The 15660-nt window shown below is 42.9% G+C and overlaps 1 protein-coding gene across 1 annotated transcript in view; it reads right to left on the bottom strand.

Moving 5' to 3' along the window:
- Positions 1-15157, bottom strand: part of IQCG (IQ motif containing G) — a 19178-nt gene extending 4021 nt beyond the window's left edge. The window contains exons 1-5 of the mRNA XM_010289125.1: positions 15032-15157; positions 11354-11598; positions 10049-10177; positions 7504-7585; positions 463-624 (exon numbers count right to left, since the gene is read on the bottom strand). Coding sequence (XP_010287427.1) covers positions 463-624; positions 7504-7585; positions 10049-10177; positions 11354-11598; positions 15032-15157 — 744 coding nt within the window. The remainder of the gene's footprint in view (positions 1-462; positions 625-7503; positions 7586-10048; positions 10178-11353; positions 11599-15031) is intronic.
- Between the last annotated feature and the right edge of the window lie 503 nt (positions 15158-15660).

The following is a 15660-nucleotide window of genomic DNA, read 5'->3' as shown; positions in this document are numbered from 1 at the left end:
TTGCACAACACCCCCCTCCCCCCCCCCCAAAAAAAAAGCTTGCAAAACCAGAACAGTTTTCTAGTCCAGTTCACCTTATGGCCACACGAACAGCTCAATCAGCGTAATGTGGTGTGGGCAATGCTGGGAGCTCGGGCTGCTTATCTTGCTAAATAGCCTTGTAACTACACCCTTTGACATAGTTATGGGCACGTTTCTCTGACAATGGTATTAGTTTAAGCAGTCCCTGCCTCCAGCCACTGTCTCCTGCAGCCATGCCATCCATGCTGTTGCTGTTTGCAAACCATACAGAGGAGCAGTGGAAGAGAGAAAGATTTCTAACCTGGATGAGTTTCCCGATCCAGTTCAAACAGTTCTGTTGGTGACTGACAGAGAACAGAAAGGGCATCTGGGGAAAGAGGGAGGACTCTTTCCTTACTAGCTGGACATGCCTTCCAGTTGGGGCCATGAGGAAGGGCTTACCTGAATTTCCTTGTCCAGGACATTCTCTGCATTGCTGCACTTCTTCTGGGTTTGGCGGACCTGGAGGTCTGTGCTTTTCTTCATGTAGCAGCTCTCCATGTTTGTTTTGGCCTTCATCTCTTGGAGCTCATCTTTGAGGAAGGCAATCGTATTATCTCGGTTCTAGTGGAGGAGACAAAAGCACAAAAGCAAGCCTGGAGACTGAAGTGAGCTCAGTGTTTCTTACGCTCTCCACTCCCTGATAAACTCAGAAGAGACAAGGCTATAGGCTTCACACTTTCCCTGAATGTTGCCCCATTTCAGCCTCTACTTCAAAGGGAAGTTTGATTTGTAACCCACGCAGAAGGCAATAAACCCATCAGTGAGGAGTGATTACCTCTGGGGAGGGTGGAATGATGAACAGAGTGGGACAAGAAGCCAGACCTTCTGGTCTCTGGTCCAGGAATGGATTCAGGCATGCTTACTATAAGCATGAAAGAAGCTAAATAGTTTCAGCTGCTTAAAGTTAGACTTTACTAAGCTTTTGGATTAGGCCATCTCAGTAAGTGAGCATCTGTAAGAAGAGGATAATGCCTCAGCCTCACGTACACCAAAGTTTGATTTCCTAAAGTATACTCTATTCCTTGGATTTGTTTTTTTCTAGTTATACAGCAACTGTATAAACACAACCTTAGGAACAGGTGAAAATCTAATCTTGACTCACTCATATGTTTAAACAGTTCTTTGTTGAAATCTTACCAGGTAGATGGTGCCTACTTTGTTATAAAAGCGGGCATGGAAGAAGCACCAAGGAAAAGCTGGCTATGAGCTCCCAGCCTCTCCCCACACCTTGTCTTGCAACAGAGCTGAGCTTTCCTGGGGGAATTCTGTCTGCAGAAGCTCCCCCATAGGCAAGAATCCTGAGCCAATGTGCCCCATTTGTCCGGCTTTAAGAGCGTGCTCAAGAAGCAAAATGCATTTGCTTGATTTGGGATTGTTGTTTTGTTTACTCCTTGTTAATTAATTTCTTTGAGTAACAGAAAAAAGTTCATTAATCTGGGGTTGGAACTTGGAAGAACTGCCTGTAAAATTAAAAACTCTAGACTTCTGTATGAAGAGTTAAAAAGGTCATCAAAGTCTCCTATGCAATTAGGCAAGATCAATCTTAATGCCTCTGGTTTGGCGCGCGATTGCTCCATTACAACCTTTCTCTTTGCTTTCCTGCCATGCTATGACAGGTCTGACATTCAATCAGCCAAACCTTGCAGCTGAAGATGAAATACCAAAGTGCTGGCATTTAAATGTTTTGAAGCCCACATATCTTGTCTCTGAAGCACCCTCACATTCCTTGGCTGTGTAAACATGGAAAAATGCCACAGGAAGAAGCCAGCTCAATAGTGCTGTGTTTAAAAGCTCTGCAGCATGACTCATTTGGAAAAGGTTTCCTTATAAGAAGAGTTTGGAACAGTTAAAAGGAAAATCCTTCCCTCTGCACCCTTTGTTGGACACAGGAAGAAAAAAGTATATTTAGAAGGCTCAGGACAATTAGGGGCTTTGGCTGATGCTGTTTTGTGGGTTTAAAAGTCATACATTCACATTTTTTTGAAGGTTTCCAACATCAGATACTATTTTACAACCGTATCATCGTATGACTGCAGGCAGCTACAGACATGACCTATTTGTGCCCTATTTAGGTTTCTGGTAATGACCTTTATTTTCCTTGGTATGAAATTTTGGTGGGCATTGGGAAGGGTTTTATTTCTGGTCAGCAGACATGGGAGGTGACTGTACCATTTTATTTTGAGATAGTCTTCCTGTGTCATGGTGGAATCATGTCTAAGTTGAGGGGCTGGCAGAGAGACTGCTAATGAAAAACACCGATTTTTTGTGGTGCTGAGGCTCAGCTCAAAACATCAAGCGCTGTTGATGCCAGTGTGTTACTGCTATCTGCTAAGGATCTGCAAACAGGTCAGAAAATAAAGGTTCAGCCTACGTTACAAAGTACTCAGCTATTAGAGAGGTGGGGCAGAGCATGAACACTTCACCAGGTTATTTTCTTTTTCATTTCGTATTTTAGTAAACCAGAGGAAAAAGTGCTTTTGATTCCAGCGCCTCAGGCTTCAGCTGGGATGGGGGCCCATCTGCTCTGTTTGTTTTCTTTGTTGCATGGCATGTTTGTGGTTTGGATTTGGTCTGTGGTGTTGTAGAGCATCTTCATTAGAGGTGGGGAGTCTGGGGGCTTGGTTACACAATCCAAAGCAGACGGGAAGTGAAATGCAAAACCCCACTGGTGGTTTACAGCAACGCCATTCGCTTGGAGAGGGAAAGTCAGCCGCAGGCATGTGGAAAGCTACTGCAGCCCAGCTGATGGACCTGGTGCTGCAGAACTGGGGCACATTTGGTATTAGGTCGCAGGTAGGAGATGCAGCAGTAAATGCCCACAAGCTGTGGGCACCATCTGTAGAATATGCTGTTCCCTGAACTTCAGGGACAGGCACTGGGAAATGAGTTAGTATTTATTTATTCTGGTTTATCATAGCAAAGGTCCCAGCCAGGACACTCATAGTTAATGCAGTAAACCTCTGGGCTACTTATTAGGGATGACTTCAGTGTTGAATCTGCCAAACCAAAGATGCAAAATCATGCCTCATGTGTCCAAAACTATCATAAAACTGGCAGAGACCAGGATTAAAACGCAAGAAATAGTTGTCAAGTGCCAGTCTGCTTCACAAGCAAGTAAACAAGCTGATTTTCTCTGATCTCTCAGCTCGCAGACATCAGCTCAGAGGCCTGTCTGCTGCTGTTACCCGGTGCCGTAGGAGTCTGCCCCATAGATGCTGTCTGGCTGCAAAAGCAACAGCACTTAGCTGGAGAGGGTTTGCACACTCCTGTGTTTTAATGTACTTTGATTTCTCTCTCTTGCAAGTGCCACCTAGGTATCTCAGCTCTTCCACTGCAATTAGTGTTTACAGTCACTTCAAATACAGCTGGTTACAGAAATAGCAAATGGTAGTAAACAGCCTGAGGAATTCGTCCAGCAGTCGGATAAACCCCCTGCCGCCAGCAGCACACCCAGCGCTGGCCTGCGCTTGGAGGGGGCAGGGGAACGGGTGCTGTGCTAGGCGCAGGCAGCGAGCGTGCCGGCAGGGAGCCCTGCTGCCTGCCCCCTTTGCTTCCACACGGAGTGCGTATGAGCTCAAGTCTCTCCACTGGCAGCTGCAATATCTCAGTTTGCAAAGCCTGAAGATATGCTTAGATCTACACACCTGCTGCAGCCTGGACTTGCTCCCCCTGAAACCACAACATGCGGCCCTACAGACACTTCAATAAGGCCACAGCCCAGATCTCTGTCCCAGCTGCCAGAACATCTCTATGCTGTACATCTCCGAGAAATGCCTCAGCCAAAAGGACATCGGGCCTGGAAGGTCACCCAGCTTCGACATAACGGCTTCTGCAGCCCTCCACTATCTCACCTCCAATCCCAACAACCGCGGGAGCGAGCTGTGTGAGGGGCAGTTTGCTGGCAGAGGGAGCAGACCCGCTGGCAGCAGCACGCTTGTCGAAAGTCCTGTCCCTCTGGAGCCAGGTTTGGATCTAGTGCACCAGCTCTGGGCCCCGCTGAGCTGCCTTGGGGCTCTGCCAGCAGTGGAATGAAATCACCCAAGAGCTCAGGACCATCACCGAACTTGTGCCTTTTACTGTAATCGCCTGGTGCATTTCTCCAGTAGAAGCATGCACCAGTGGATGTGTATGTATGTTTAAAACATTCCCCCATAACCCCTTCATTAATACATTTGTCCTCCTGGGAGAGGATAAGGGAAGAAACGTGACAGATTTCAGTTGCGCTACTAAAAGCACTACCGAGTTGTGCACTGATACAGTGGAACTGGGTATGTTATAAGAGCCCACATAAAATAAAAGTTATGGTCCTGTTTTCACTGGTACTGTGGTGCAACGTCTTAGCTTCCTGTGTGGTAGGTAGCCTGCAATATTACTGCTTGTTACAAAATTATACCATGACTTGCACACATGTATGGCATGAGTATGCCACAAAACCTACAGGACATAAAAAGTCCTTGGATGAATAGCAATGCAGGAATTCTAAAGTTTACATTTCCTAAATTTTTATGTTAAAATCATATCCCATGTGATAGTAACTTGTTTCAAAATCTGTACAGACTGCCATCACTTGTCCAGGACACCACAGAAAGTGAGTATTTTTGTACAAACTGGAAAATGAACACTGCAGCAGCAAACAGAACTCCTGCAGCCAAACTAGAGCTATCGGTGATGCTCCTGCGTGGAGGGGCAAGAGCGAAACCAGACTGATCATTTCAGCTCCTTTAGAGACATCAGTGCTTTCCAAGAAGAAAGAAAACAAAATAAATAAGAACATTTAGCATTTTATTTGTGTTCCACTAGAAATAAAAATGAGCTGAGCAGGCTAATACAACATTAATTAGCATCTCGTTAAGAGGTAGCCAGGCTGAAAGTACAAACATACAGGCTACATGCGTGAAGTAAAGACCGTGTTTTTCTGGTTCCATGATTAGATTTGCTCATTTTTGTTTTCTCATCCACTAGACTGGAGACAACCAATGTAGGCTTTTGTCTACAGGTCTGTGCATTATTATTGTTCAAAGTACTCCAAAATCAGCAAGCTGTATTTTTAGTTTTAATTAGTTGGCAAGGTGACAAATCATGCAAGTGTCTGTAAAACTGCCTATGGGAAAATCCCATATGAAGCAAATAGAAATTATTCTCCCTTGGGAGACACAGTGAGACACCATTATTTTTGGCACAGGAGGAAAGCAGTACTTGAAAGTACTCTTGTCTTTGATTTGTTATCAAAGCTGAAACTATAAGGAAGCCCAAAAAGGACTTTTAAGATGGAAATATAAAACCAAAATCCCAAATGAATGCAGACCCCCTTGATGAGGCGAAAAGGAAGAACCGAATTAGCAGAAGGTACTGAAAGAACACGGAGAAGAGCACCTTCTCAGCAAGGGAGCTGCGCACCTTCCTGTGACTGCAAGAGGTAGGAGAGGTGCAGGGCAGGACAGAGAGAAGTGCCCAGCCTGACTGCACAGTGCCAGGACATCGCTGCTGGTGCCAGACGGGATGATTACAGCTCCCTATACACCAGTCCCTGGAAAGGCGTTAAACCAGAACCAGATACATATATTGTGTGCACAGACTCCTGAGGTTTGAGGAGCACTACACAGAAGGAGAACTACCTCATCATATTCACTAACTTGGGGAGTGGGAGAACAGGAGCCTCCCAAGAGCCATCAGAATCTGACTGATGAAGGGACAATGTGCAGAAGCAAACGGGCAACATACTCTGCCTCTGAGCCTGACAAACTATCCAGCTTGTTTCATTTCACTGCCACACAGATGTCAAGGGACTTTTGGGTTGTCCCATAGGGCCTGGAAATAGGCTCCCATACCATTTCCAGTGGCAGTAAGTATATATTGAGGTGTACAGCTCCCCTTTTCAGTCCTGGCTCTACATCATTTAGATGTTCTGTTCAAATCCATAGGGGAAAAAAGTTCATCCTTCATTTCTCGTTTAGTTCCCACAACTGTTCTTTCTCGGTTTGTCTCCTAATTTGCTAACTTTCCATTTCCTTCAATGACTCCTCTTCTTTCTCCTCTCTGTTCTGTCCAGAGTTGTTTTTTTCCAGTGTTGTTTTCATCTTGCTACACTTCTGAGTGCATGTTTATCATTTCCAGGATCTCCACTAGTAGATGAGTACTGAACTAAATTAATTTTCCCACCTTGTACATTCTTGCTTTCTTCTCTGCTGTTCTAATATGTCCCCTGGACTTCTGGTGTTTTGTGAGTTACAGACAGACAGCTGCATACACTACCAGCACCAGTAGATCCTTCATGTTCTTACAATCATCCTGTATTTACAATTAAACTTTCCACTGCATATGCATCCAGGCAACCAACACAGAACCTTCATGTTCTATAAACTGTACTTCATCAGCATGTCAGTGGCTTAAAAGTCCTTTCTGTAGCCAACTATATCCTGGCTTGATTACTGTCCTCATTTTTGTCCAAAGACAAAACTCAATGATATCGATTCTTTCCTCAGATGCCCTTGCTGTACTCTTGTTCAGTAACTGAACCAAGTGTCAGATTCTTGTTCCTTCTTTCAGTCCTTGTAATAGCTCTGAACCTGCCTGCCTTTTGCTCGTTCCCTATCACATACTCTTTCCTGCCTCATCAGGGCCAGGCTACATTTCTTTGTTTCTGCACAGAACTGTGTGTGCTTTTGCTCTAAAGCACACACGAGCATCAAGTCTGAGCTGTCTGGTGAGCATCGAAGTGACCAGTGATATGCCATTCAATTGATCTGCACTTGTGTAGCAAGTCTGACGTGGCCAGAATGCCCCAGATTTACTGTGCATGCACGCACTATTTGCATGCTGCAGACAGAAGGGCTGAAGCTTTCCGGAAAGATCAAGTTGACAGCGTACATTCAATAACATTGATCTGCCCTTGTGTAGGACTCCCATGTTAGGGATTTTCTAGTATCTGAAAGCCTAGAAAAATAGATTAAAATAATTACATTTTCCCCAGACATAATTGTAGGTAGAAAAATGGCATGCCCCTATGCCAGTTTGCTTGCTTTCTCACTCCCTCATCATGACACTTTTTCTGTGCCAGGTGTCACATCTGCATGAGTAAGTATGACAGAACCTTAGATACTACTATCTGCAGATAAATTCTTTCTTACTGATTGCAGATGTTTGTGCTTTGCCACTCCCAGCAGTGTTTTTGGGGTATTCTAATTTGACTGTGGTCTCTCATGATTATGAGCATTTTGAGCTCCCATTTGAAAACCATTGGACACACTGTTCTTACAGTCATTAGCAGGCATATTCATAATACAGATCTTTACTGCAGTTATTCTGCTTCTATATTCCTAAATGATGGATCATTATATATGCCACACATCCTCTCATCTGAGCGCTAGTTCCTGGACAGTGGAGGCGAGCTTGCTAACAGGCTTCCCCCCTGGCATGATGCCCAGTGCTAAGTGATCTCACCTGAAGTTCTGTTTCAGTTTCTTTCTTGACATCTTGCAGCTGTTTCTTGAATGACTTTATCTCCTCCTTTCCTTCCTCCTCCCTGAAGAAAAATGGGAAAATACAATCACTTTAATATATCAAAAAAGACAAGACCTGTTTACCTAGAAGAACTTCCTGTCTCCTGATACATTGCAGCACCTGAGCACTGCCCCACCAGCCCTGCTTACTCAATGAGTTTGTAACAGCTGAACTAAAAGAAGTGCACACAAAATCTTGGCCTGCTTCTTCAGAACAGCAGACGACAAGCCCTTTCCTGTGGCCAAGTAGCAAAAAAGGCATTCATCTCTTCCCTCTGAGCTTTGGGGAGACAGCTCATCTGCAAGTCAGGAACAGAGACTCCTCACCAAAGCTAGTGACTTGGTAAGTTAATCCCAAAAGAAGAGGTGCACAGACTGAGCAAAGAGGATGGGAATGAAAGGGGGAATGAACCAAAAATCAGGGGATGCTCTTGTTGAAAGACTGGAGTGGATTTGAGAATGATGCAATTCTTACAGCAGAGGGAGAAGCAGCCTATCATTGAGTGACAGTTTCTGCATTTCAGGCAAAAATCTCCTGTATCTGTGCAGAAGTGTGCCTAACCAGCAGACAGTGCCAAATTGTGTAAGTTTCATCTTATGTATGGAATATGTTTTTTCATATCAGACTTAAAATCTTGCAAAAAACACTGCCTTAGATTCTGAGATCCATGAAGGGATATGAGTGAAGGCCAAAAGCTACAGAGCTGTTTACCTGTTTAAAACAAAACAGGTGCAGTAATGTTCTAGGTCATATTATCTTACTTCACTCTGAGTGAGGGTTGTTTAGTCTGGAGAAGAGGAGGCTGAGGTGAGACCTCATCGCTCTCTACAACTACCTGAAAGGGGGTTATGGTAAGGTGGGTGTTGGTCTCCTCTTCCAAGTAACTAGCGATAGAACAAGAGGAAACGGCCTCAAGTTGCGACAGGGGAGGTTTAGACTGGATATTGGGAAAAATTTCTTTACTGAGAGAGTGGTCAAGCATTGGAAGAGGCTGCCCAGGGAGGTGGCGGAGTCACCATCGCTGGAAGTATTCAAAAAACGTGTAGACGTGGCACTTCAGGACATGGTTTAGTGGGCATGGTGGTGTTGGGTTGATGGTTGGACTTGATGATCTTAAAGGTCTTTACCAACCTTAATGATTCTGTGATTCTAAGATTTTACGCTTATGATTTTATTTAAAGCCTGTAAATACTAGGGTTGGTACCTGAGACTTCATACCCTATCCCAACCTTACAGTCAATCATGCATTTCATTTTCAGAGTCCTTAGCTGGGTGACCATGATGAACAAAAGCTCCTGATAAGGAGTTCCAGTCATGCTGCAGATCACTTTCAGACTTGTATATTGACACAAAACCAGACAACTGTATATTATATTGAAAGACAGACCAAGTTCATTCCATGAAAAGAATGTATAGTAGAACAGACAACATAGTGACTAGATATGACTGATAGAATGGAATGAAAATGTTTATGTCCTTTCTGATTATAATTTGTCTGCTCCTTTCCACCTACTAGTATCAAACAGTTATTCCACAAGAATTTGCTGCTTTCATTTTTGCTTTCTGTTCCTTCCATGGATAAACAATAAATCCCTTGGTTTTAGACAGTGGAAGCGTTAGGTTTCGTGCTTGAAATCACACATTTCACTGGAAGCTGGGGACTTGCACTGGAGGCAGACCACTGAGCCACCACCAGGGCTGTTCCAGTAGGTTGGACTCATGACAAATCATGATTTGTCAGCAGCTTTGCTGTCTGCCCTAAATGATGGGCCTGAGCTGCTACACAGAGCAAAGTAGCTTTAAAATACTTCTCTGATGACTGCTATTCTCTCTGACAGGCTGGGGATTGAACCAGAGCTTCCCGTGCTAAAAAAGCTCCAAGCCTCTAGTGCACAGAAGTTTGAGCTAAGGAATCACCAGTTTCAGTTGAGATTATAACAAATCCATACCTTATCAGATTTGGGACAGAAGAGGATCTATAATGCAGTGGCTGGTGGATTAGCCTCTGTCACCATCTGTGCCAGCCCCTTGCTGCTACTGGGAAAAGGGGTCATATTAGCATAATGGGTCAGAGCAGATTCTCCTGGGCATCACATAACCTAAAGACCATATGTTGCTGGCCCTGGTTTGAACAGATTCTCTGCTGCTCTGGCTTTCACTGGGGACAAGGAGTTAAAGATCAGGGAGCTCCTACATCACACTGTTTTAACTGATATGGAGCAGCATTTGCATTAGTGCAGACACTGGTGTCTACTGTGGTGAAAGCTCAGGCAATCCTTAGCTCAGATCAGTATCAGAACCATCAGTTATTTCTTTCTGAAAGGGAAAGCAGCACAATTTTTTAAGCAGACAGAATAATTCAAGTTGAAAAAGTAGAATCTTTTCTGTATCTTGGTGGGTTTATTTTCCTTTTTAGCATATACTGAGAGGGAATGGACTTTCACTTTGAGCAGTTAAGCAGGAAAGTACTGAATACAACGCTGACCTGATGAGGAAGTCATGAAACTTGCTCTTTTTGGCCTTCTCTCTCTCATTAGCTTCTGTTAGGCTATTAAATGTTCCTGATTCCTGCATCTTTTTCATAGTGACTGTAATTATATCACTTGCATACTGCCTGCCAGGAAAAAAAGGAACACAACAGTAACTTATAGGTGTTGGTACTACAGTGTCTGGCACCTTTATCTGTTATTGTTTACAGCTAAAAAGGTAAGGAAATATAAGATCCCATTTCTGTTCTTATGTCTCTCAAACCCAGGAGTGCTTCTCCCATGGTACCTGCTTCTTGTACACCTGGAAAACTCTGTATTAGGAGTTGGTTGAAGTTTATGATTTAAAAATGTTGCCACGAATGCTAGTCTAGGAAACAGCAAAGAGGCACAAACATATCCATGCTGTGCCAGACTGTGCTGCCATCAGGAAGAAGGCTGCTGGCCTGCAGTAGTGGTGACAGCTAGGTAGATCTTGGACAATGAGACGTGAGGATGGAGACAAGTGTGTCTATGAAGGGATATCTGGGTGCCAAAATATCCCAGTACAGCCCTAAGCTGATATCAACAAATACATGGGCTTGCCCAGTTTAATTAATTTCATGGTGCATATGGTATTTATATTTTAGCTGCATTTTCCTCATTTGTGTTAGGATCTTCTTTAAGCCCTTTGTTGGAATAACATAAAAGACAGAAGCCAGGATGCAGAAAAATGCATCCTGAATGCTCAGCTCCCCAGTCTGGCTCTTAAATCAAAGGCTGCTAGTATTTCTGCAAATCAAGTCACTTGATGAGGTGCAGGAATAAAATTTATTTAAAAAAAGAAAGAAATTCTTTGGCCTATATATATGTGATCTGTTCTATAAAGGAGAATGGCTGTAGCTGCCCAGGAGGCTCTGTGTGCCTTGCAAAATAACCTAGTTCACCAGGCAATGCTCAGATCCTGCTTTGCCAGCATGTATCTGCTAGGGGAAGCTGACTCCAGACACCAGAACATCATCACAGGCTACATCCTGGCATGAATTCCACCCAAGCAACCATTATCAACTGGGTAATATTTTGCAACTCCATTTAAAATAAACTGATTGTCGTTACTTGTCATCCAGAGGCAAGCAAAGGCCAGAACTAAATGGCCTATGAAGCTAGACGCCACTGTGCTCCTTAGAGATACTCCTTCAGGACCATGGGTGAGGTACACCAGCAGTGGGAGAGTGGGAAGCCTCTGTTTTTGCTTTCAAGAGATAGACTGAGAACTTTACAGCTCTGAGCATCCCCCATAGCCGTCACATTTGTGCTTCACTCACCTGTCAGCCTGAATTTTTCTGAGATTTTCTACAGCCAGAGCACTATGTTTCATGGCCCTGTTGGAAAGATGATGGGTACTTTTTAGACCTTCAGTTTTCCCCAGCTGCTGCTTGCGCTTGATACTTTTCAGAGGCATGGAAGCAGTTGTTTCACCACTCCCTTGCCTTGCTGACATAAGCTCCTGGTAGTTAATGTCCAGTTTTTTCTGAGTCTCTATGATTTCTTTCATTTCCTGGCTGCCAGTCTAAAAGGGAATAAGAGAGACCTGCTTGTACATTGGGCAGTAGAAATAAACCCTCTGCAACATTATGTGAGAAGAAGATAAATTAATAAACTAGAATGAAGCTATACTAAAGCAATTCATAGTGTATGTTACATTCTGCAAAGACTGGAAAACCAGAAACATTTGTCTTGGTTAGCTTTGAGCACATAATGTAGGCTTATGATATCAAAAGTCCTAAAGTGACATGACTAGAAAAGGCCTCAAAATATCAATTCACCTGCCCCAAGAGATGATAGTTCAGAGTATGTTATTCCTGACAGACATCTGTCTGACATGTTCTTAATGACCTCCAGCAATGGAGACCATGCACCCTCCTGCCACTGCCAACGTGTCACAACAATCTTTCCTGTAAGAAAGGGTTTTTTTCCTCAGCTTGACTTTTTGTCCTAGTTTCTATAGGCACAGAGAACAAATTATTCCTTCCTTCTTTGCAGCAGCTTTTATGTACTGCAAGACTATTCACCTGTTTCCCCTCCACCTTCTCTCCATCTTAGCGGTTTCCCACTGCCTGTCACCATGACCGTTCCCTACAATATTAGTTATAATAAGAGCTGAGAAATAAAAGTAATAGATATCAGTTGCCTGCTTAGCTGTTTTTTATGAGGGTGACAGCAGAGGAAGTATAACATGAATTCAAAAAAGAAACTCAAAATATTGGCAGCTCTCTTCTGTATAGAAAAGTATGTTGTGGCCGTGTACAATTTTATTAAAAAAGAAAAAGTCCCAGAAAATCAGAAGCACACTATACAATCAGCTGAGGCCTTGCTTCTAGGAATTTCTCTACTTTATGTGCTATGGGTAGGAATGCAGGCGTATGCACTGGGAGGTTAAAAAAGAACATTTTCTTGCCCGCCTACTGGCATCTTTGTGGCTGAACACTTAACAGCAGTACTGCTGAAGCCAGCTAATGCAGTCACTGCCAGCCCCATCCCAGTCCATAGCTGCCTACTCCCTGCCTGCGCTGTTTGGGGAAATGGATTAGAGAACTCGCTGAGCTGAAACATTTTCCAGCAAAAAGGAAAAAAAAAAGGTTATTTTTAGCAACACCAGTTCTCAGTCCAAATCCCTCCACAACCACACACACATTTGTGCCAAGACAGCAGAGAGGGCAGAGTGAAAACAAGCAGTCAGGCAGCAGCTGTGTATGCCAAGTAGTATTTCCAAGAAGTTACTCGTCAAGTGAGGCTCCCTTAGTAGTCTGCGATGCTGCCATAGTCCGTGAGGGGAGTACATAGGGCACTGCAAGGGGCTTCTGCTTCGTTCTGAGTATCTTGGACATCTCCGGATGGGATGAATCAGCTTCTGGCAGTGCCTCACTCACCACTGACTACAGAAGGAGTCTAGGTGACTACTTGATTAATTTTTGGACAGTTAAATTTACATTAAATGAGTCGCATGCAAAGTATACACAGACCAATGAAAATTACATTGTTAATTAAAAAAAAGGGTTTAAATAGTTTGCTGGTGATGGCTGTACTTCAGAAAGAACTAATTTTGGCAAAAAAACTGCTTTAATATCATGTAGATTTTATGAATGTTCTGATAGATGTTTTTTAATGTCTGGGAAAGTTCAAGACAGGCTATAACTCTGTAAACAGTAGGAATTACACACCAATAATTACTAAACAACTATGTAAGAGCAAGGAGTTTGTAAACTCCATGTGTTACCATCTGTGTAGTCTCCTAGCTGTTTATCTTTTGATAGTCTTTTGCCCAAAATTCAGCAAATAGGAAGGCTGCCTTCCTCTGGGGGATGCACTGTGTGAAGCAATGTACAAGAGTCCCTGCTTTGGAAAATCCATGAGGTGCTTTCCAATACTGTGATTAATCCTCTCAAAAATGACATCAGCTGAAATTTAGATGTCAGTCTTTGAAAATTTCATTGATTTGTTTGACTGACAGAGCTCCAGGGTGCTTTGCAAATACAGGTCTTCTACAAATACAATGATAACAGCCAAATGTAAACTGAGAAACAGGGAGGAGTAGCAAATTATAGAGCACCAAAGTTAGCAAGTAGCTTCTCTAAGCCATTTCCTTGTTTCTAAACTGTTTCCTTCTCCATTTGTTTTGGCATCTTTAAAAACACAAGTAGGGTTTATAGTCTGTGAGAAAACTGTGTTTTAAGAAGTGACTTAGTAAAAATCAGCATCTGTGATTGAAGAGAAAAGCTAAAGTGTTTTCTCTATAATTTAAATGTACCTTTAGTAGGTCTATCAACGTGCGTCTGTGTTTCTGAAGAACAACTCCTACTGTCCCAGAGATATGCTCTCTGTGCTTTTGCTGCTGGTACAAGAGGTTTCCCACCCAGCTCTGTGAGGGAGAAGCATCCTGTGGAAACAGGTGAGGCTGGCTCACAGGACTCTCTTAAGGGGAGGAGTGCCCTCTGTTGCACAGTCTAAGCATCGTTCATGCCCTAAAATTCACTGTGACACCAGCTTCTGCTGCTTTGCAATGGATTTTTTGAAAAGAAAGTAGTATGGAAAGGAAACACGTAGAAAAAACTATATTGATTTACCTTCCTCTTGCATTCTCAAGTGGTACATTAGACAGAGTGAACAGCATTAGATCTGAAAACTCAGATCGCAGTTTTTATTTCCATCCCAGTCATATACATTTTTCTTTTTTGAGCTCCTCTTTAAAAAAAAGAGTTTCAAACCTGCTTAAGCTGGAAACAGTCTGCTATGTCACTTAAAATATATGACAACAGAACTTAGAACCATTTACCCCTCAGGAATGTCCCATCCTCTTTCCTATGTCTGTCAGCTACCAGAAATACCATAACACCTTCCTCCACAGCAACAAACCTCTACCTGAGCATTAGGGCTGCTTCTCTGTTCTTTATATCTCTGCCCAAACCCTCTTAGTTATGATCCCTATTAGAAATCAACTAATTAAGAATGGTCATTGAGAATGTGTAATAACTAGTATATTTTGAAGTGGAATCTTTCTTAATTGTCTGTGAGGACTAAAGGAACTTTAGCATGGACTTAGAGAGGAACAGAAATACCCTAGGTTTGAGTACTTTCAAATATCCCATTCTTTTGCATTTTTTAAATACATGCATATCTGTATAAGAACCTAGATATGTCTTGTTTCCTTTTCCCTAATCCTTTCCGTGTCCTCTCACCACCACAATTTTAAAATTATAAGCCCATGAACCTCATCTTGGGTCAGTATGGTCCTTTGCATGAAGTCTTGACAAAGGCTTCTCAGTGATGCTGTACTATAAAATTGGTCATCCATGCACTTTTATTGTGTTTCTTCACCCAAGGGTCATGCAGCATTTTGCAGAAAAAATATCTGAGTTGGTTTTTAAAAAATGCTGCTTAGGAGACATAAAACCAAGACAAGAAGAAACCCAAGAGAGATGTCTTTAAAGAGCAAAGGCACATACATGGCTGATGTCTGTCTTGCCCTCATACGAAACCGGCATGATATATCCAAGAATTGAGAGCTGATCAACACAATTCTCCAGCACAGCAGTAAATAGCAGAGCTTCCAGATGAGTGAATTTTTCCATTTCTTTAGTCTCTGTGCTCTTGCTAAGAGGAACAAAACCAAAAGATATCAATGAGAAAGACAGTGTGGTGTTAGTAACAATAGTTTAAACTAAAGATAGACGTGAAATAGCCTTATTTGCAGCCTTTTATATGCTCCCCTAGCTTTGTTTATAGCCTTTCATACACTGTTTATAAAAGGAGCCATGGTCTGCTAATGGCTGCATTCAGGGACAGTGGGAATGTTTAGCTTTCACAAAACAAAGTAGGTTCTGGTCCCTCCTACAGCAGATCTGGGTTGACAGGCTGAGAAGGCAATGAACTGTGAGGTGGCCTCACCATTCAGTTCAAGGGGGAGCAGTGCTTCCTGACGGACTTTGTTCTTTGAGAAACAACAGAACGAAGGTAACTTTCTAAAATTAAAAAAAAAATCCACACCTCTTTCTTACAAAAATCTCAGATGGTTAATGTTCATGCTCTAATCATTCCTCATTACTACTGCATAGCCTTAACATATTTATGATCC

The sequence above is a fragment of the Phaethon lepturus genome, unplaced genomic scaffold, assembly GCF_000687285.1.
Source record: "Phaethon lepturus isolate BGI_N335 unplaced genomic scaffold, ASM68728v1 scaffold22836, whole genome shotgun sequence".
Classification (NCBI taxonomy): domain Eukaryota; kingdom Metazoa; phylum Chordata; class Aves; order Phaethontiformes; family Phaethontidae; genus Phaethon; species Phaethon lepturus.
Note: the sequence above shows the minus strand (reverse complement) of the source record. Positions and strands in the feature narration are given on the sequence as shown.